The 23,680-nt window shown below is 39.6% G+C and overlaps 1 protein-coding gene across 2 annotated transcripts in view; it reads left to right on the top strand.

Annotated features, from left to right (window-relative positions):
* The first annotated feature begins 503 nt into the window (after positions 1 to 503).
* MYOZ2 (myozenin 2) overlaps positions 504 to 23,680 on the top strand; it is a 28,206-nt gene continuing 5,029 nt past the window's right edge. Inside the window, exons 1-5 of one of the 2 annotated variants that reach the window (XM_045537345.1) lie at positions 504 to 678; positions 1,241 to 1,329; positions 12,106 to 12,275; positions 16,312 to 16,441; positions 19,691 to 19,874. In XM_045537345.1, coding sequence (XP_045393301.1) covers positions 1,254 to 1,329; positions 12,106 to 12,275; positions 16,312 to 16,441; positions 19,691 to 19,874 — 560 coding nt within the window. In that variant the 5' untranslated portion in view covers positions 504 to 678; positions 1,241 to 1,253. Of the gene's footprint in view, positions 679 to 1,240; positions 1,330 to 1,355; positions 1,475 to 12,105; positions 12,276 to 16,311; positions 16,442 to 19,690; positions 19,875 to 23,680 lie in introns of those variants that run through there. The other variant, XM_045537346.1, reaches the window with a different exon arrangement.

The raw sequence follows: 23,680 nt of genomic DNA on the forward strand, positions 1-23,680 counted from the left end.
ATTCCCCTTCATGGCTCAACTTCTAAGGGCCCATTTCAAAATGTTCCCCCACTTCACTGTTCAAATATCACCCATTTTTATGAGCCTAGCATGAGTTCTCACTCCTGCTTAAGGACTGGCCCTGTTGGCCTACCCCACATGGCTTTCTTTCCTCTTGAATCTCCATGGATATTATTGTCCCTACTGGTCACTGTAATTATGAACCATCTACCGTCCTCTTCTCATTCAGAGATGAGTCTCTTGCCACCTCAAGTAAGATGTAGCACAAGATGTAAGCACTACATCTTAAAAAGTTTTTAAAATTCCTTTTGGCTACTATCTCCACAAACAGAGGTGCTTAGTAAAAAGCTTTCTGAATGTCCAATGAATGAACAGTTCATTCAAACATCCCACAAGCTAGAAACACAATGGCGAGAGCCTAATCTCTCTCTGTCCCTCCCTCTCGCCAGGAAGATATGAGTCGCTGAAGTATTTGGTGCTATATATAGTCGGTTGATGTCAGCTGGATGCCAGTCTCCTCAGAAGAGCTCAGTCCCCGGTTTAAGTCCGAGCGAGGGACCATGCCGTCCCAGGTCCAGGGATAAAAGCCATCGGCCCAAGTGCATCTCTATTCATCTCCAGAGCCTTCCTCCACGAATTGCGATTCGCCCCCGCTGGAAAGCGCAGCCTCGCAGCTAGGTGAGTATACGGTTCCCTAAAATGTTTTATTAGTCAGTTGTCCAAGGAGGTTCAGAGCTGTGACTCATAGATGGTCATTCTTTGCTTTAAAGAGCAGCTGTTGCCAGTAGTAAAATGCCACCGCCAGAGAGTTCTGGTTGAATCTGGTGTCTTCTTCAGTCGTGCGGTCTGCTGGGACTGATGAATGTGATGCTGGGACAGATGGAGGCCAGGAAGGAAACGATGGCAGATTAAGATAAAACGTGGAAAGGAGAGATTGAGGGGAGGGAGGGGGGGGAGGCCAGCTCTTTCCTTCTCTCTCACTGCCCGATGATCACCGTGCTAATGTGCAGATAAGACTGGGTCTGAGACTCTGAATGTCCCCTCTGTTCACTGTGGCATGGCCTGGCAAGGGACACCATGCCCTGTCCCCAGATAAGGAATGCACATGAACGGGTTTCGGTAGAAAGCAATGATAAATTCCTAACGAAGAACAAAGATGTTCTCCTTCAGAAGGATGATCACAAAACACTCTAAATGAGCTCTTTGCACTGCCTCAGTAATGTCCCTTTGTTTTCAACAGGGGACACAAAGCCATGCTATCGCATAGTACCATGGTGAAGCAGAGGAAACAGCAAGCGTCAGCCATCATCAAGGAAATCCATGGAAACGGTACCAATAAAACCCCTCCGTAGCATTCACGTAGCTCAACTTTAACGTAGATCCTCCTGATGTTATTCCATGGTTGACTTCCTTTGAATTCTTGCTGTTCTGTCGTAACAAACTTGGAGCTCTGGGCGGTGCAGTGAAGCCTATGGTAACTAATCCTTTTGTAGTCATCCTTTCTCATTTGAAAGCTATTTTCAGATGAACAACTGCTGTAAAAGGAATGAGGCAATCTGACAGCTGATGTACATTCTGCCTGGCTTGGCTTTCTCGTTATAAGTTGATATCACTCTCAATTCTTTTCTGGCGGGGGGTGGGGGTCAGGCCTGATACAGTCTTTTTTTCATTGTCCATCCCACGTGGTTCATCTTGGTCTCTTTTACCTTACATTATGTAAATTATTCAAAGTATGTTCTATCATCTTTTTTTACTAAAGTTGTTAATCAAGTTGGAATTTACATTCATTGCTTATTTGTTTAACCCCTAAACCATTCTTCATATTTAGTAATTGAGTGACTAACACATTCTGTGCACAAAATCTACTTTTATTTATAATTTCCAAGAAAATATGGAGAAAGTTCTTGTTGTCACAAAGCATATGACTCAAAAAAGTTTTGATATCTATTACATGCTGGCTAATATTGCACTCTCTTCTTTCTCTAAATTCCAGCAAATAACTCTGGAAAGCAATGCTTCCTATTTTGCATGTTGATTATTAGTTTTAAAGGAAATTCAATTTTATTCATGAACAAAGGATAGCATCAATTTTAAAAGTCAAGAAGTAGAATATGCAGATCTTTTTAGGGGCTGATTTGAGCCATTTCAGATATATCTGCAGAATTTTCAGAATGCCTCCTTGTTTCCTCTCGGTTGTCCAGAAATGCAGCCTTTCACCCTAACAATATTGAAGCCTAAAAGCTTGAGACCTGGAGCAGGGTTGAGTATAATGTTTTCAGATTATACTTTCCATAAAACAAGCTGAGCAGAACCAAGCAAAGACTTTTAGGCGCTCCACACACAATGTAGTCATAGCTAAACGGTTCTGTTGTTAGGTTTGTTTTCTGTCTTCTGCAATAGAAAACCACCGTATTGGATTCAACTTGGTTCTCATGTTTTACTATGATGTCAAAGAGTTTGGAATAAAATGAGAATAAGCCTGAACCAGATACCAGAACTAAATTTGTTCCAATCCAAAGTTCCAAAATTCATCCTTCTTTTAAATTTTTAGGTATCCTTGTATTTCCTGCTTTGAGTAATTTGCTTGAAATCGTTTGTATAGTTTTCCTGACCTACGAGGCAAAAATAAGACTATCACTTGAGTTTGACAGTAAATTGTTTCCTTTAAAACCAGACGTTCAATAAGTTATCATTTTCTAATTGCACCATAATCATAGATCAATCAATCCATTTCATGTATTCCCTGTCTACATCATATTTTGGAGACATAGTCCTATAAGGGTATGAATTTTTTTTTCCTTTTTTAGACATAACTATTGTTTTTATGAAATATAAAGAAAAAAAGTAAAATTATATCCCAAGGTGGAAAAAACCCTCAATACTACTGTCTCCCCACCAATAAATCCCGGCCACGTAAAATCTGCCGCAGCTCCCCTCCCCCCCACGGAATCAGTTCCAGCCCCGTGAGAGGAGTCACATGCTTTGCTTTTGCTGGGACGTCAAGTATTACAGATAACACAGGGATAATTGGACACTTTCTTAACTCATCCCAGATAAAATAGCTGTGATACTTTAGGGAGTAGCTCAAATATTTAATTTTTCACTCTTTTTCCTTTGACATCTTATGTGCAACTTCACTGTTTGTATACTGCATAGTGTTCAGAGAGCTGGAATTTGGGGAGTATTGTTTTTTTCTAAGGCTGCAGAAATGAGACATAGACCGCAGAGAAACGTTTTTGGGGAATGATGCTCCAAACTTTCAAACACTTTACAGCAGTAAAACTCTAAATCACTCAAGATAAACCGCACAACTGTTTTGATTCCAATTATAGGACTAAATGAATCAGATCTGAACTGGATTGTCCTTTATAAAAAAGAATGGAGAAGGATGTCTTCAACCCCCTTTTCCTACCTTCTTCTCTCCTGTACGTCAGGATGTTTTTTGGTATTATAACCTGTTTAACTTTTATTATCGCTTTCCAAAAACATTGAGTTTGGAGGAGAATGGAATGGGACAAAGACTCAGCTAAACCAGTCGTCCTGTGAAACATGAGGTAGAAATTCAGTCCAGTTCTTGCAGGGGGAGCGAGACTACAGCGGTGCGTCTTGGAGATAAATTAGAAGAAAAATATAAAAACCAAAAAGGGAGAGTTTGACATCAGAGCACTCAATCCATCAGAAGGAGAAATGACCTCAAAGAATTACTGAAAAATTCTATCCATGGAGACTCCAGAGCTAACTGGATAGAATGAGTTAAAAATAATCCCAGCCTCCACTAACTGCACTGCAAATGGTCCATTATAGAAACATTATGATTTGGTGTCAATTATGCGCTGGAAGCAAGTATACCACACTCCCAACAAATAACTAATACAAAGCATCCCTAACACGAAGGCTGCCCACTCTCAGGCCGACCTTCCTCGCCATGCATCACAGTCATGATCACTATCATCATCATCATATTGGCAGTGGTACAGCCGACGGGGAAGTTGTCTTGTGTTCCTGTTGTGATACAAACCTCTGTGCTTTATACAAAAGTATCTCAGCCACAATTGCTACTACGTAACAAGTACTGCTGTAAAAGATGCAACATACAGAAAGCATCTTGCCATTATCTGTGTATGAATTAGTTGTGCAACTGACCCTTGCATCTATACATATTTTCCAGTATTCATCATGTTTTTCTTTTGCCCCATAACTCATCTGAAACTTGAAGACCAAAGGAAGAAGGAGATAGGCAAGGATAAAAGGACAGGAAATAACAGACTGATAGGGACAGAGATGGGGCAATCAGATGGAATGAGGAGAGACACTCCGAACAGTTGGCGTCTGTTTGGAAATGTTGGGAAAAGGAATTGGAATTAAAATAACCACTGCAAAGAACAGGGAGCATGCTGTTCCCCGACTTGAAGCACAGATATTGCTGACAGTTTAGAGCAAGAGCTTCATAAATAGGACCAGCGTGGCTCACGAGGCCACTTCGGTCACCCTATATTTCTCTCACCTGGGCTCTGGGAGAGATTTTTTTTTGGCATGTTTTTTGTTTGTTTGTTTGTTTGTTTTTCTCCTCGTGACTGGGCCACAGCTTTCCCCAGCACACAGAAGAGAGCTGAGCAGATTATTTTTGTAATTTCAGGAAGGGAGTTTAGCTTTGTGGTCTGAAAACAGGAAGTCCAGGTGCTAAATGGAGTGTGGCTGTCGGTACCATACCGGGAGCCCCGGGTTCCAGACTAGACATCAGATTTTTTCATCAGAAAGCGAGGAAGGCTGGATTTGCTGGTGCATCTACTTCTAAAACTCCAGGATTCTAATTTACTGAGCTGTGTGCTGAAGTCAAACGTCAGCGTGTTTGAGTCTCTCCACCGGTAACAAAAGAAATGATAATATTGACCTCAATTGCAAGGACTCTTTGAAAAAGGACAAAGTCTAGAATATCAGATGAAAGATTACATGAAGACTCCTTTTACTTTTCTTGCATGAACATATCTTAAAGCAATTAATAAAATAGTCAACATCAAAATGAGGAGGCCAGAAAGGCCTTTGAAACTTCCTATCAAATATAAAAAGTTTGGAGAAGAAAAAGGACTCAGTGTTTTCAGTGGACAAGTTCAGTAGTTTCTTTTGTGGGGTTTAACTTTTCGCATCAACACTCTCATAACCCCAAGAAAAACCAGAGCTAGCAAAGTATGCATGTTTTATTTTGATAACTGGTGTGCAGTCAGATCTTGTGCATTCACAGATTTTCTGAGCATCAAACCACTAACAAGGCCCCCCAGAAAATTAGAACCAGAGAACTAGGCTAAATTATACTTTACACCGAAGTGGAAATTTCAGAGATTAATTCTAGCCGTACTAGTCCATCAGCCTAGTTTTCTTTTATTCCTTTTCCACTCTAACATGCTTTGATATACATCCCATAAACAGTACTAGATAATTCTGTTTCTATAACTTAATTTGTGTAATTTAATACATGGACAATCTCATTTCTCAAGTGTTTATAAATTTACACAGCTCTTAAATGATAATATTTTCATTCAGGACAATTTTTGAAACTTTATAAAACAGTCTTAGAACTCAAATCAAGGCAAAGATATGAAATAGAAAGTCAAGAATCCCAGATGGGTTTCAAATCAACTTTTTTATGTAGAAATAATTGTCAATGAGCTTTTTATCAACTGAAGTCTTTTCAGGTATTATTTAAAATCACAGTCTGGACTATGATATTTTATGTTATATGTAATGTTACTTTATATGATAACATATATTATATGGACTTTTATTCAGTTACTTAGGCCAACTATCTGTAAACAGGCAGAAGTGTCCCGTGCAAATGCAGATAAAATCTCTTTACCTCAATAAGTCTTCTAAATAAATTAATAAGTCTATCCTAAAGCAAATGAGCTTCAGGTGGCTGCCCTCCCGTGGTTTTACCCACTCTGCTAGAATTGCAATTGCAGTTTTAAAAGCTCTTCTGTCTTACTACAACTATTTGTAAGTGGGTATGTTTATACAATATGGATGGCATTCACTGAACTAACTAAAGTTCTTGATCACTATAAATGACACCAATAGGAAAGTATGCTCAGCAATATTATTTTCAATAGATGATCTAATGCCACAAAGACAACCTTCTAAGCCATGAGGGCGAAGAAATGTATCCTGAATGAAACAATGTATCATTTATCAAGCATCAGGATTAAACGCACTGATAAGACCCTGTGCAGGGGTTTACAAGGAAAGGTGAGGAACGGCTGAACTTGGACTCTATGTGCTCGCTGACAGCATCCTTCACTCTGAAAGTTCCAGTAACGAGGGTGATCGTGCGTGAGATGCCCCAACTCACAAATGGCTCTCGAACTCCTGCTTCGGTGACATCCAAAATTTAACTCTTAGAAGGGAAGGGAAGGAAACCTTGGAGAATTGAGTTTATGTGTTTTGTTATTTGTTTGCGTATGTAAAATATGTTTGCAAAATATTCCTGACACTGCTAGTTGTGTCCAATAGTATGCTGGTAAATATTCAACACTTGGTTCTCTAGTGGAGGTGATGGGGGGAGGATGTCTTGATTTGTAGAGTTTGCCAATTTCTGGGGAATAAACACTCCCACCGTGGCTAATTACAAGCTACCATCATGGAGCACTAAATGCAGAGTTGGAAAGAGATGTGCAGTAGTACATTACATAATATTTCTACGTACAGATACAGTGGATATAAATAACCTCGAGAGCATTGTCTGTTTCTCTCTTGTAATCTAAAAGGCACTTGCTATTTTGAGCCCAGAAACAGCCCACGCCCACCACACTGCCTAGCACACTGAGGGACACTCATAGACACACTGAAAAATAAACTAGCTCACCCTCCACATGTCAAATAGTGACAGAGACTCCACACATGTACAAACAAACAAAGCTGAGCATTTTCTGCAGAACTTAGCAGAGCTGGAAGAAAATCCCAGAAAACTTCATCTGTCTCTGTCCTTCCCATTCCTCCTGCCTAGGCTACTTCTGCCCTTCCCGGGGTTGTAGAACACAGCATTTTGTTGCATCTGGGGGTATTAGAGAGCCAGACAAGCTGGTCCACATCGCATTCGGAGGAACTATGAAATTTTTTAAATTTAACTTTTTTTTTTTTTTACAATAGACTTTATTTTTATTTTTAGAGTGGTTTTAGGTTTACAGAACAGTTGAAGAGAAAGTACATTGTGTTCCCATGTAAACCCCTCCCCCCCCGCCGTTCCCCCTGTTAGTAATGTCTTGTATTTGTGTGTATTTGTTGCAATTGATGAACCCATATTGATACACGATTATTAACTATTGTCGTCTGTTTTGTGCGGCCGTAACAGAATACCTGGGCCTGGGTACTGTACTGGCTCTCGGTTCTGGAGGCTGGGAAGTGCCATGTCCAGGTGATGGCATGTGGCGAGAGCCTTTGTGCTGTCATCACACGACGGAGGGCAGGTGAGAGAGAAAAAGAGGCCAAGTTCACCCTTTTATTAAGGGCACTTGTCCCATCCATGAGGGTGGAGCCCTCGGGGTCTAATCCTCTCTTAAAGCTCCTACCTCCAGTGGTGACTAAGTTCCAACAGCCATTCTGCAGAGGACAAGCATCCAAATCAGCCAAAGTCTACAGTTCAAAAAGAAAGGAAGAAGAAAATAAATTAATAAAAAAAAAAAAAAGAAAGAAAAGAAAAAAAAATAAAAAAAAATTAAAAAAAAATGAAGAAATCAAAGTCTACAGTTCACTCTGAGATTCACTCCCCGTGTTAGGGTTCCGGGGTCTCCCACAAACATGTGCCATCTGTCTGCCGTTACAGTGTCACACGGGCTGGTGTCATGGCCTGAAAGGTCCCCGTGCTCCACGTAGTCACCCTCTGCTTACCGTCCTAGTCGTCTCTTTTCCAGTGCGGTGGAATCAAAATCACGCAGCTTTTTCAGACTGGCCCCTTGAACTTCAAAACATGCATTCCAGGATCCTTCCTTCATGTCTCTGGAGGACGTGATAGCTCTTTTTTTCTTATTTTTTTGAGATAGAGTCTCACTCTGTCACCCGGGCTAGAGTGCCGTGGTGTCATCATAGCTCACAGCAACCTCAAACTCCTGGGCTCAAGCGATCCTCCTGCCTCAGCCTCCTGAGTAGCTGGGACTACAGGCATGTGCCACCATGCCTGGCTAATTTTTTCTATATATTTTCAGTTGTCCAGCTAATTTCTCTCTATTTTTTTTAGTAGAGATGGGGTCTCGCTCTTGCTTAGGCTGGTCTCGAACTCCTGACCTCGAGTGATCCTCCCACCTCGGCCTCCCAGAGTGCTAGGATAACAGGCGTGAGCCACCGCGCCCGGCCTGGATGAGTGTTTTTAATAGTTTACCCACCGAAGTATATCTAAGTTGTTTTCAGTTTTTGATTCTTAAGAAGAAAGCCGCTATGAATGTTTGTGGATAGGTTTTTGTGCGAACGCAGTTTTAATTTCACTGGAGTAAATGTGCAGTATTGCTGGGTAGTTCTATGTTCAGCTCATCCGGAACTTTCTAAACCGTTTTCTGGAATGGCGGCACTGGTTCACGTTGCCTGCAGCAACACATGAGGGCTCAGTTTCCCCACATCCTCCCCAGCAAATGGTGTGACTTTTCCAAATCAGCCTTTCTGATAAGGGCATAGTCAGGATGCGTCATTGCGGTTGGAACCTGCATTTCCTTAGTGACCGAGGATGGTGCCATCTTTCCATATGCACATTTGCCATCTGTATAGTTTCTTTGGTACAATGTCTTTTCATGTCTCTGCCCACGTTCTCATGGGATTGTTTGCTTTTTTACTAGTGAGTTTTAGGGTTCTCTATATACTCCAGCCTGGTGTTGGCTGTGTGTTTTGCAGATACTCTTGCCTGCTGCCTGGTGTCTTTTCCTCCTCTTAGCAAGGTCTCTCTCAGAGCAAAAGTTTTTAATTTGAATGATGTCTAGTTTATCAATTATTCCTTTCATGGATTGTACTTTTGGTGTCAAGTTTAACAACTCTTTGCCTAACCCTGGACCCCAAAGACATGATAACGTGATTTTTCATCTTCAGCCTGTTAATATGGTGGATCACACTCATTGCTTTTGAATACTGAACCGGCCTCGCCTCCCTGGAATAAACCCCACTTGCTCATCATGTAGAATTCTTTTTATATATTGCTTAATTCTATTTGCTGATGTTTTGTTCAGGATTTTTGCTTCCATATATATGCATGTGGAGCATTGGTCTGTAACTTTCTTCATTTGTGTTGTCTTTATCTGGCTTTGGTATTAGAGTAATATTAGCTTAATAAAATGAATTGGGAAGTGTTCCCCGTCTTCTATTTTTGGACAAAGAATATGTCATGTTGGTAGTAATTGTTCTTTAAATGGTTGGTAGAATTCTCCAGTGAAATCATCTGAGTCTGAAGATTTCTTTTTGGGGAAATTTTTAAATTATAAATTCAATCATCTGAATAGTTACGTGATTAATCAAGTTGTCTACTTCATGTTAGGTGAATTATGGTACTTTATGCTTTTCAAGGAATGGTCAATTTTTTCTAAGTTCCCAAATGTATGTGAATTTATATGTAGAATTGTTCATAGTATTCTCTTATTATCCATTTTGGTATCTATAATGTCTGTAATGATATCCCCTATTTTGTTCCTGATGTTGTTAATTTGTGTCTTCTCTATTTTTTCTGTGTTGGTCTTACTAGAGATTTGTCAATTTTATTGATCTTTATAAAAACAGCTCTATGCTTGCTTTTTCGTATTATTTTTCTGTTTTCAATTTCATTGATTGCTGCTCTTATATTTATTATTTCCTTCCTTCTTGCTTTGGGTTTATTTTTCTCTTCTCTTTCTAAGTTTTTGAAGTTGAAACTTAGTTTATTGATTTGAGACTCTTCCCCTTTTTAAATTATGCATTTAGTACTATAAATGTCCCTCTCAGCACTGCATTAGCTTTGCCCCATAAATTTTGATATGCTGTATTTCCATTTTCATTCAGTTCAACGAATTTTCTATTTCCTTTGAGACTTCTTTTTGTCCCATGGATTATTTAGAAGTGTGTTGTTTAGTTTCTAAGTATTTGAAGATTTTCCTATTATCTTTCTTTTAGTGGTTTCTAGCCTGATTTCATTGGGATCAGAGATAATACTCTCAAAAATTTAATTCTTTGAAATTTGTTAAGGTTTATTTTATAGCCCAAATATGGTATTTCTTGACATATATTCCATGTGCACTTCAAAGGAATGTGTATTCTGTTATTGAGTAGAATATAAATGTTGATTAAATCCCATTGGTTGATAGCATTCTTTTATATTCTTACTGATTTTCTGTCTTGTTCTATTACTTGTTGAGAGAGGGATGTTGAAGTCTCCAACTGTAATTGTGGACTTTTCTATTTCTCATTTTAGTTCTATGGTTTTTGCTCCACATATTTTTTAGCTCTGATTTTTGGTGCATACACATTTAGGATTTCTAGGTCATCCTGGTGGACTGAGACTTTAATCATCATATCCTTCCCTGTCTCTGGCAATTTTCTTTGCTCTGAAGTCACTTTACCTGATATCAACATAGCCACTCCTGCTTTCCTTTGGTTAATGTTGCTCGATATGTCTTTTTCCATCCTGTTACTTTCAACCTGCCTGTATGTTATATTAATACTTAAAGTGAGTTTTTTTGGGTTTTTTTTTTTTTTTTTTGAGACAGAGTCTCACTTTGTTGCTCAGGATGAGTGCTTGGGGTCAGCCTAGCTCACAGCAACCTCAAACTCCTGGGCTCAAGCGATCCTCCCACCTCAGCCTCCCGAGTAGCTGGGACCACAGGCATGTGCCACCATGCCTGGCTAATTTTTCTATTTTTAGCAGAGATGGGGTCTCGCTCTTGCTCAGGCTGGTCTCAAACTCCTGAGCTCAAGCGATCCTCCCACCTTGGCCTCCCAGAGTGCCAGGATTACAGCCATGAGCCACCGCGCCCGGCCAACAAAAATCTTGATATTGTGATTTTTATTATTAGTGGAGCTCTTCTCTATCAAACCATGTAAACAAATTAATTATTTTCAAAGAAAAATGGGGAGAAAATTTAAAAGTAATTCTTATATTATATCCTAAGCATTCTCAAAAGTCTACTTATTATGGTTAATTTGTCACATCAAAGAATGTTGTCCTAATCGATCAAAATAATTATTTATTTTCCTAACAGCCCATTCATTTTTTCTTCCTGTACATGTAACAGTAGCTCACGGTGGCAAAAGAATTCTGGGTATTACATAAATATATTCCCAAGTAAAGACAAGAAGTGGAGAAGTTTCCTCTCCTTTGGGTTTTGGAAAAATTTTTTTGGTACTGGAAATAGAAAATAATTCTCATTTACTGAACATCTTCTATATTTACGCCATGGGGACACAAAGATGAAAACATAAAGAAAATGCATGAAACAAAAAAGAATCAAGTATATGTGATTCGGTGTTATGGGAATGCAGAGAAGATAGGAACAACTATGAAGAGAGATTTTAAGGAAATGAGTCACAGAGATGGAGTTTGAGCTGGTTTGGGAAGGATGTTCATTCACTGTTTACCATCTGCCATCTTTACAAGCTGCTCTTGTGCAGACACTCACATTTTGACCAGGACTAGGAAATGGGGTGGAGTGGGAGGGTAGTAAGCATTTCAGCAGGGGGATAGCTCCAGTTGATACATAAAAATGTGGGGAGCAAAGCAGAGCCTAGCAATGTATCTAGGAAGCTGTGCTGTTTGAAAACTCACTAATTGTATTATACTAATAGTAATGACAGCTAACTTGTATTCACTCTTTTTATGTGCCAGGTGCCATGCAAACTGCTGTATGTTAATATGAAGCATTTTTATTTAATTTGCATATCAACGCTTTGCAGTAGACACTATTATTAGCCCCACTTTAGAGATGAGGAAATCGAGGTTTAGAGAAAATAAGTGACATCTCTATGATCAGGCAGTTAGAAAGTGGTGGAGGCAGGATTTAATTTAAGGCACTCACCAAAACAGCATGGCACAAGCAACACATTGTAGAATTTAGAAAAGCATTAGAAAACGCTTACCTTGGGGTTTTCATGCGCACGAACATTGTTTCACAGACGTGGACGGCATAGACTTGGGGAAGAAGGTCAGCATCCCCAGGGACATCATGGTGGAAGAACTGTCCCATCTCGGTAACCGCGGTGCCAGGCTATTTAAGATGCGCCAGAGAAGATCCGACAAATACACGTACGAAAACTTCCAGTACGAATCTAAAGCACAGATAAACGTAGGTATAACTTGACCTTGTGGTACCTAAATGCATGAGCAGCATTTGTAAATTTGCATGTGTTGCTAGATTCCCAAACAAGTATGCTACATGTTTTCTTTCAGTTGCTTCCAAGAGTTTTTTTTTTTCATCATAATGAATAGTTTAGGTGGGTAAACAAAGAAAGTATTGTGTGTGATATGAGTATGTTTTTAGCTCACGAGAGACCTTGCAAGCTTGTAGATTTGGCACGCGGGCCTGACCTGTCCTGCTGAGAGGAGGGAGAGGGAGGGGACAGAAGTTTCCACGGTCTTATCGCCACCGGTTAAATGTTTGAGATGGAAACATTTCCAAAGCACACAGCACTCCACAAAGCAAGGATAAGCATTTTATTGGCCGAATATATCCTGGCACTGAAACATGCCTGGGAACTACAGACACATTCAATTTCCTCTCAAAGCATTTATTCCCCACTGTGGCAGGGAAATCTGGTACCTATTAAGGAGAAAACCAGTGTGTACAGAACTCGGTAGACAAAGATTGCCTCAACTGAAAGCTATTTAACAAGCACAAATTAATTAATTAAACTGCATTTTACATATGTTATTGATATTATATCCATGTATACTGTTATCTAAAGACATTGTAGAGGGAGAAGTTTGTACAGAAAGGCAGCCAGCTTTGGGAAAATGGCTTTAAAAATCAAATAGCAGCCATGAAGAATCAAAAAGGAACAGTGATCCTAAATTTGATCCTGAAGTTGAAGAGATTGTGGAGACTACGACAAATATAAATTTTATTCACTGAGGGTTTCTTCCTGTAGCTACGAAGGGTCTGTAAGTTTACTTACAAGTTTAAATCTGAAAACTTACCAGCTGCCATCACTACTAAGTTGTTTTGAATGGACAGTCCACTTCTTTTTTTTTTTTTTTTTTTGAGTCAGAGTCTTGCTTTGTTGCCCAGGCTAGAGTGCCATGGCGTCAGCCTCGCTCACAGCAACCTCAAACTCCTGGGCTCAAGCGATCCTCCTGCCTCAGCCTCCCGAGTAGCTGGGACTACAGGCATGCGCCACCATGCCCGGCTAATTTTTCTATATATATTTCAGCTGTCCATATAATTTCTTTCTATTTTTAGTAGAGACAGAGTCTCGCTCTTGCTCAGGCTGACCTCAAACTCCTGACCTGGAGTGATCCTCCCGCCTCGGCCTCCCAGAGTGCTGGGATTACAGGCGTGAGCCACCGCGCCTGGCCAACAGTCCACTTCTTTACAGCAGACAGATTTATTTCACTGAGTTCTTTTATGATAATTACCAAGACACGTTATAGAAACTAATATCCACACTCACAAGCACCAACATTTTATTCATTTCCAAAATTTTTTATTTCCCTTTCAGACATGAAGCTTTTTTTCTTGTTAACAGTAAATGTTGAGAGGACATTTTTAAATTAAAAAAAAATTTTTCACATTTGTGAGCATCCTTCAACCTCCATGGATTAAACCTAGTTATAATTGTTGTAATTATGAATTTAGTTTGACATCAATCTTACTCAACTATAGCATTTACACTTGTGAGAAATGATTTTCACTTGAAGTCACAGGTAAGTACAATGCTATATTACCCTATTATTATGCTCAGTGTCTTCTTACCAGAAAATATCTGCGGCTGATACCGTTTGAGTCTACAATAATCCCCAGCCCATCTGACGCAGTTTATACTAATCATATTCTTTCAATAATGACAATCGAGAGAATTTCTATGAAGTCATATAAAATCAGGTGGCTTAAGGAAAGTCTTTGAAAAGTCATGCCCAAGTCTAAACATCCAAATAAATGCATAATACCGGTTTTCATAACTTCCACTTACATCTCTAAGAATAAGACCTTACAATTCTAGAGAAAAGGTACAGTGAGATTCAAAACCTCCTTATGAACACAACTTATTCTCTTCACACCAGTATTTTAAGTTATTGACAATAATCTTATCTACTTGTGGTCAAACGTTCTAGTTATGCTTAAAATGCGTAAGAATGTGTCTTGACAATTTTTCACTATTCCCAACAGACTGGACCCTAAGTAAATAAAACGGCCCCAAACAAGTCTAATGACATAAAAAATTAAATGCTGATAAATCACTCAGGACAATCAACTACAATAATGCATGCAACGAAGTCACAGAACACACTCTGAAGTCTGATGGCACTTACTCTCTCTTCTTTTGCAATGAGGAAAGTAGTATTCAAGGAAGTGTACTGATTTGATTTAAGCAATACCAGAATGAAGGAAATTGAAACCCAGCTCTCAGAATTCTAGAATTCTTGGCACCAACACCTATCTTGGTGGAATTAAAGGAAACTCTGGCTGGGAACCACAGAGCAGGGTTCGATCCTGGCTCTCCCACCAGCCGTCTGATTTAGAGTTGATGTAAAAGGGTTTTTGTTTTTTTTTTTCTTTTCTGGATTTTTTTTTCTCATTTATAAAATAAGAGTATGAACGCAAATGCTCTCTAAGGTGCCTTCTGGCTTTAATGATCTGTATATTCTCTGATCTTAATTCCAAAAATTACCTGCACAATAAATCATGAAGGAAGACAGGAAGCCACATTGTATGATGACACATTCGCTTTGTTAAGGCACCAGATTGCAATTTGGAATGTTGTCAGCATGACAGGAATTAAAAAAATAATCTTGGGTCCCATTCGTTCATTTATGCTGTTAGCAAGTATTTACTGAGCACCTATATCTTCTAGACACAATGCTGTGAGCTCAGAGATAAATAAATATTATTTAGTGATAGACCAAATAACACTGAAAGATAGAGAGCAACTATTTACATACAATCTTGTTCTTGAATCATCTTTATAAGATTTGTGCCCCCGTAACCTCGTCTATTGACTACATTTTCTGGAACAAACTTTTATGTTATTGCTTCCTTTGAGCTATAGATGTTGTCAAAATAATAATCTAACTTAGCTTTGCATATTTCTTATTTTATCATAATGTTTAGGGTCTCATATAAATGAAAATGAAAGCCATCCCCCTGGTAATCAATGCCATTTGTTCAAATATTAAGTGTCATTTTCAAAACAGAAACAATTAAGTGTAGCTTTGAACTTACTCTCCTGCTGATTCAAGCAATATCTCCTTTCTATGACAAACTCTGATACTAGGAAATGTGTGTTCTTAGAAAGAAATGAAGAAACGTTGCTACATCAATCAATTTGGAAGCCCAGTTTGTGAACTGAACTACTTCTTAAATAAAGGCAACAGAGGAGACGGTCGAAGAAAATAAGCATTCAAAGGAAAATAACGTGGAAGAATGCTTCATGATCATTAAAATTCTCTCTTAAAATTGCTGCGAAATGATACTGAATTTTTTGAAATCTCTAGAAATCTTAAATAATAGTGGGCAAACGGCAGTATGCTATAAAAAGTAGTTCTCAAATAAGACCATACTAAATATATTTGGATTCTGAACATATATTCATTTTGTTCCAAATATAACTTTTACTATGTCTTTGGCACAAAGTATAGAACAGATTTTACAAATTCCTCTTTTGTTTCTATTGCTATTTCAACAGAAACCATGTAATATGTATTATACATGTTTGTAACATGGATGTTTGCAGGCTATAGGATACTGCTCTAGTTCTGTCTTCTTTAGGGTCCACTTAACTGAGATAAAAGGAAATACATCTTCATTTGTGTGTCTAACTTTCTTGAAGGGAACTGCGGATGGTAGAATTTGTGTCATGGAAAGTATCTGTTGCTTGAGTTTGCCGGTGTGTCTTAGCTGGAGCTTAAGTTCACAAGACACAGTGCCTGGGACACAGTAAGGCTCAATTAATTTCAGCTTTAATTATTAAGTGGCTTGTCATCGTAAAACAGATCATTCAAGTTCTCAACCATATTAGCATGTAAATTATTGAGGCCCCAGGGAATCATAAAGTGACATTGGATTTAAATTATAAATATACAAATGGAGTCTCGCATATATAGCTCCTGTTAGTGTGCCTAACATTTTTGAGTTTCAAGCAGAGTCTCCTTTTGATCCAACGCAGCACCGTATTGCCATGCAGAACGGGAAGCTGGAGGGAAACAGCCTGGAAGCTGGACCCCAGCAGGCCCCCTCGACGCCCCCCAACACCCCGGATCCACGAAGCCCTCCACACCCAGACAACATCGCGCCAGGTAACCAATCCCCTTCCAAATAGAACCCTAAAATCACCGTGTGCTTAACAATATGACTCAAGTCATTTGAAGCCTTTACTAAATGGTATTTAAATGATATAGCTTTTCTCATTAACTATGTTCTGTGGATAAATTCAAGATAAATGAAAAAATTCAGACCCAAAGCAATCATGTAAAACATTTGTAGTAGCTGTATGTTCCTTTAGAGGTCCATTGAGTTTGTTGGGAATCACTTGTTACATTGAAAATTAAGTCATTTGTAATTATACTGAAACTCTATTTGCATGGGACTGTACAATTTATGAAAAGCTCCCTCAAGGGGCTTTAAATGCAATTTCTTAAGAGTGTATAGTTGTTTGTTATCTTAAAAGAGAAGCAAATTCTTATCCAGTCAGTACATATTCCTTAGAACTAATGTTAGATATTAAAATATGAAATCTTTCAAAAAACTGTATTATCTAGTTAGACAATAACTTTGCAAAGTCATTTATGGCAAGTGTCTTTGAAAATCCAAGCATTTCCTCAAGGGTGATATATAAAGTAGATTTTTAAATAATTTAATCTTGAAATTAGTGATATCTGTCTATTTTGATAAAATAAACAATGAATTTAGCAAAAGTACTTCTAGAATTCTTCTCAAATGTAATACAATTTTTTAAAATATGGGAGTGAAAACCTGCATAACGTTAAATATTATTTAAAAATACGTAGTTGCTGAGCTTAGGTTTATTACAGCGTTCCTATTGAACACAACGAGAAAAACTATTGATAGACCTAGTAAAATAACATCAAAGGAGACCAATGAGGCACAATTAAAATGCATAAAATTCTGAAATACAGCATTTTAATAAAGTTCTTCAGTAGCATTCAACTGAAAGTTATAGCAGAAAAGCAGGTAACTGAGTTTGCATCTATAGCATGAACCACACGGGAAAAGAAACAAGCTTTAGAATCAGACAGATCTGGGTTCAACCCTATGAGCCAAATCTCTGAAGGGAGGAGCCTGTTACCTACATTTTCAGTGAGCACCCAGGGTGATGCAGAACACAACTAGTTTGAGAGCTATTGTTTTAGGAACCCTTAAGAAGCACAGTTGGTGACACTTAGTGATTTGCTGTGGGGATGAGGGGGAGTTTGGGCTAATGCTTCTGTCTTGGGGACCTGAGGGTACAGTGATACCATTTGCCAAGACGATCAATATAGAAAAAGAGACAGGATGTATTGGAAAACGGCTGCATTTAGGTTAAGACAAGTTACCAAGGGGGCCAGCGGATCATTCACTGGGACAAATATAATAAATGGTGGAAGAGAAGGGCCTGGAGGTTGAAAACCCAAAGTTGGAACCATCAACAGGTAGTTCACGATTAGAGCCCTGGCTACAAATGGCATTTTTAGGCAGAGTGTACTATGCATGAAAACGGCTTTGAGTAATATCATTATTTAAGCGGCAAGCTGGGGAAAGAAGCCTACGGAAAGAGATTACTGTTGGACACTGGAGGCAAGTTGAAGACAATGACATAGCCACAAATAGCTGCCTAGAGATGGAGTTGCCTGGGGAGAGGTCTGGAGGAGAGGAGCGTTTTAGTGCAAAGAGAAGATGGGCCTGGCCCGGCAGAACCGAACGCATTTCAGAGAGGGGAAAGGGCATCAGGGAAACTGCAAAGTAGAACAGGCAGGTGGGAGAGGGTGGGAGACAGAACTGTAAGGGCACAGTCAGTAGCACAGGCAGGAAGCAGACAGCTGCGCCTTGGAAACCTGGAAAAGCATCACCAGATGTACGTGAAAGTGGTTTAAAGATACATGCCAAGGCCAGGTGTGGTGGCTCACGCCTGTAATCCTAGCACTCTGGGAGGCTGAGGCGGGAGGATCGCTCAAGGTCAGGAGTTCCAGACCAGCCTGAGCAAGAGCGAGACCCCATCTCTACTAAAAATAGAAAGAAGTTATATGGACAACTAAAAATATATATAGAAAAATTAGCCGGGCATGGTGGCGCATGCCTGTAGTCCCAGCTACTAGGGAGGCTGAGGCAGGAGGATCGCTTGAGCCCAGGAGTTTGAGGTTGCTGTGAGCTAGGCTGATGCCACAGCACTCACTCTAGCCCGGGCAACAGAGCGAGACTCTGTCTCAAAAAAAAAAAAAAAAAAAGAAATAGGACCTGAATAAGGCAGTGAAAACAAATCACTTCACCTTCTTGGAGCTTAAACATTTTCTAGAGCGTTCAGCAATGTATGGTAGACAAGACCCTAACAAAGCCTCTACAGCAGGGTCCCCAACCTATGGTGCATTGTGTAATTCTTTCCTTATGTGTTACAGTGTAACAATGATGGAAATAAAGTGCACGATACATGGAATGTGCTTGAATCATCCTGACCATCCCTCCTTCTCCGGGTCCGTGGAAAATTTGTCTTCTATGAAAATGGTCCCTGATACCAAAAAGTTTGGGAACCACTGAAGGATCAGCTCAGAGAGGAGGGAAATTTGTGTTCTCTTTGTGCTCTCTCCCCTAGCCTAGAGTACAACAGGCCCTCAATAAACATTTTCAAATTAATTAATTGTGGCATCTAATGTATAGTATAAATTAATGTAAGGGGCACAATTTTTTTTTTTTTTGAGACAGAGTCTCACTCTGTTGCCCAGGCCAGAGTGCCGTGGCGTCAGCCTCGCTCACGGCAACTTCAAACTCCTGGGCTCAAGTGATCCTCCTGCCTCAGCCTCCCAAGTAGCCGGGACTACAGGCATGCACCACCATGCCCAGCTAATTTTTTCTATATATATTTTTAGTTGTCCAGCTAATTTTTTTCTATTTTTTTAGTAGAGACGGGGTCTCGCTCTTGCTCAGGCTGGTCTCGAACTTGTGACCTTGAGCCATCCTCCCGCCTCGGCCTCCCAGAGTGCTAGGATTATAGGCGTGAGCTACCACTCCCAGCCAAGGCGCACAATTTTTAAAAAATTAAATGAACAGTTTTACCTGAACCAATATATACTCAGATAGTCAAGGAGAAAAAAACAACGGTATCATTGGGAAAAATTAAACATTAAGAACAATGGTTTCTTTCTAAAGTTCCATAAGCTTAAAGGAGTTTTAAAATGTCTCCGGTATCAGACTGCTGTTTTCTAAGGGATCATAAAAAGGACGCATTGTTCCTACATTCACCCCAGCATGAAAAAATTAAACATGGTAAAATGTTAGGTGGAGTTTAGTAACTCCCGGGCACTGTGTTTATTTATTCTCGCTATGTTTTTCCAAAGGCTATTCCGGACCACTGAAGGAAATTCCTCCTGAAAGATTCAACACCACAGCCGTGCCTAAGTACTACCAGTCTCCCTGGGAACAGGCCATCAGCAGTGATCCGGAGCTTGCAGAGGTGTTGTCCCCGAAATTTTTCAAGCCCGAAGGAAAGGCAGAACTGCCTGATTACAAGAGCTTTAACAGGTAACTCAGTCATGCCGGTGACACTGTTGGCATTTTAATACCAAGATTTTTCCACTGTGGCACAGAGAACTCAATCTTCCGGTAGGAAAAAAAAATCCTTTCAAGAAAAGAATCTAAATAGCAACACAGAAACACAGACTGTCTTCTTAGCCTAGGCAAAGACTCATTTTTGCAATATTACTAGTGTTTTTAACTTGGTCCTTTTTAGTATGAAAGTGAAAATGAGCTGGAAACTGTCATTGTTTTAACACCAAGATTATACCCGCATACTTCAAAAATGGTATTTTAATAATAATTTCTGATTCAAAGATTGATATTAGTTTATGTGTTGCTTCAGATGCTGTTCAAGAATTTCAGAAATAATTCACATACAGGGCTACATGAGAATTACTGTGTAACTCCAGATTTCAATTTATATTTTTGTAGATTTTAGGCCAGATTAAAAGTAATTTAGAGACTTAATGGCCCAAGATTCTAGCAGACATACAAATCAAAACTTAGGCTACCAAAAATATAGCCAAATATATCTATAGTATCATTTATACAAGGGGCATCTATTTTTCCCTGTTACTCATTTTTTAAAATTTCCATGGAGATTTTGGATATTTTTAGTGGTCTTGTAATCCATTCCACTTGACTTGTATTTTAGAGTAAAATATCTTCAGTATGCTATCTCATACTCACAAAAAAAACAACAACAAAAAACTAGACTAAATTTATAGGCTGCTTAATAACTATTCATTTAAAAATAAATAAATTAAGGAGTAAATCTTTCATAAATCTTTGATATACAAAAATGAATGCCACATAAACTTCATTTAAACAGTAGTCTTTAGCATTTTAATTATTATAGTATTAAAATTTTAGTTGTTACACACTACTATATTAGCAATACACCTGTTGCATAAAAGAGGCATTACCACCATATTCAGAGAGGGGTTGAGGGGTATCAGGGAAAGGCAGTGGGGGGGCCCATTCTAATCAATGCTCTAATTTTTTTTCCAAAATGAGAGTGCAGAAAATTATAAAAACCAAAACACCGGGGAAAAATGAAAAATAATGTAAGACTTCAGGCTTCTGAGATAAGAGGTCCAGTAAGACTTCCTGTGTCTTGTGGCTTCAGTTCCCCATAGCTTCAGAGCAGACTGTCTACGGCTCTACAAACACAGTGGTGTGTCTGAGGCAGTTATAAAGAGATCCTATTGATTATAGAAATACTGGGTGAACGCCGTGTCAATGAGCATAATACTCTCCAATAGGAAATGCAGCCGCCTGTGTTAAATGTAACATGTTGTGTGTGTGTATGTGTACAAGAGAGAGAGAGAGAGAGAGAGAGAGAAAATTCAACCTGCTAATACTTCTCACTTACTTGAGAAAATGTTATTCCTTTTTATATATACATCCACGTAGAAATGGAAACTTGAGTTAAATTTAATGAACATGACAGTGTATTCTTAGACTCCTCATGACCATTAAATAACATTGACAGATGAAACAAAACGTGGTGTGATACACAGACATACAAACATAGAGCTTTGAGATCCTTTCTGTCCTTAACGTGTGTGTAAAAGAGCACATGAGATTTAAGGCCTTGTCTGTTACATGCATTGCTTTAGAAGTCTTCTTAACAACAACTACACAGTATACAGGCGTACCTCATTTTATTGTTCTATGCTTTATTGTGCTTTACGCCATATTGTGTTTTTTACAGATTGAAGGTTTATAGCAACCCTGTATCGAGCAAGACATCTGTTGGCACCATTTTTCCAACAGCATGTCATGTGCTCACTTCATAACTCTGTGTCCCGTTTTGGTGATTCTTGCAATATCTCAGACTTTTTCATTGTTACATCTGTCATGGTGATCTGTGATCAGTGACCTTTGATGTCACTATTCTAATTGTTTGGGAGCACCACAAACCACGCCCATGTACAACGGTGAACTTAATAAACATTCTCACTGCTCTACCCACCGGCCATTCCCCATCTCGCTCCCTCTCCTGGGATGTCCCTCTTCTCTGAGACACGGTATTGAAATTAGGCCAAGTTATAATCCTGCAATGGCCTCTAAGTGTTCAAGTGAAAGGAAGAGTCGCACCTCTCTCACCTTGATTAAAAGCTAGAAATGACTCAGCTTAACGAGGAAGACGTGGAAAGCCGAGACAGAGTGAAAGCCAGACCTCTGGCCCAGTTAGCCAAATCCTGAGTGCAAAGGAAAAGTTCTTGGAGGAAATTAAAAGTGCTACTCCAGTGAACACAGGAATGATAAGAAAGTAAAACAGCCTCAGTTCTGATATGGAGAAAGGTTTAGTTGTCTGGATAGAAAAAATCAAACCAGCCACCACATTGCCTTACACCAAAGCCTAATCCAGAGCGAGGCCCTCACCTCTTCAGTCCTGCGAAGGCCGGGGGGTGGGGGGGAAGCTGCAGGAGAAAAGCTGGAAACTAGCACAGGTTGGTTCATGAGGTTTAAAGAAAGAAGCCGTCTCCAGAACATAAAAGTTCACAGTGAAGTAGCAAGTGCTGATGTAGAAGCTGCGGCAAGTCATCCAGAGGATCTAGCTAAGATGACTGATGAAGGTGGCCACCCTAAACAACAGATTTTTTTTTTTTTTGAGACAGAATCTGGCTTTGTTGCACAGGCTAGAGTGCCATGGCATCAGCCTAGCTCACAGCAACCTCAAACTCCTGGGCTTGATCCTCCTGCCTCAGCCTCCCAAGTAGCTGGGACTACAGGCATGTGCCACCATGCCCGGCTAATTTTTTTATATATATTTTTAGTTGTTCAGCTAATTTCTTTCTATTTTTAGTAGAGACGGGGTCTCGCTCTTGCTCAGGCTGGTCTCGAAGTCCTGACCTCGAGCGATCCACCAGCCTCGGCCTCCCAGAGTGCTAGGATTACAGACAGGAGCCACCATGCCCGGCCACCAACAGATTTCCAACGTAGATGAAACAGCCTTCCATCAAAGAAGATGCCATCTAGGACTTTCATAGCTGGAGAGGACAAGTCAATGCCTGGCTTCAAAGCTTCGAAGGACAGGCTGACTCTCGTTAGGGGCTAAGACAGCTGGTGACTGTAAGTTGAAGCCAGTGCTCATTTACCATTCTGAAAATCCTAGGGCCCTTACGATTTGTGCTAAATCTACTCTTCCTGTGCCCTATGAAATGACAGCACATCTGTTTACAGTGTGGTTTACTAAGTATTTTAAGCCCATTCTTGGGAACTAGTGTCCCCCATCTCAAAAAAACGATTCCTTTCAAAGTATTACTTGCTCACTGACGATGCACCGGGTCACCCGAGAGCTCTGATGCAGATGTACAAGGAGATGAATGTTATTTTCATCCCTGTTTACACAACATTCACTCTGCAGCCCGTGGATCAGGGGGTAATTTCGACTTTCAAGTCTTATGATATAAGAAATACATCTCAAAATGCTGTGACTGCCGTAGACAGTGATTCCTCTGATGGATCTAGGCAGAGTACATTGAAAATCTTCTGGAAAGGAGTCACTATTCTAGATGTCATTAAAAACATGTGTGGTTCATGGAAGGAGGGCAAAATATCAACAGTAACGAGAGTTTGGATGAAGTTGATTTCAACCTCTGTGGATAGGGTTCCCAGTTCTGCTTCAAAAAGCTGGACGACTTTGAGTATGTCACTTCACCTTTCCTAATTTTCATTTCCCCATCTGCAAAATAAATCCTATAATTATATGAAGTACCTTTAAATATAGCACATTCGTTAGCTATCTAGTAGAAGACCATGTTTTAATTTCTACACAATCATTTTGCCTACTTCTTTACTGT

Source organism: Lemur catta, chromosome 26, assembly GCF_020740605.2.
Source record: "Lemur catta isolate mLemCat1 chromosome 26, mLemCat1.pri, whole genome shotgun sequence".
Taxonomy (NCBI): domain Eukaryota; kingdom Metazoa; phylum Chordata; class Mammalia; order Primates; family Lemuridae; genus Lemur; species Lemur catta.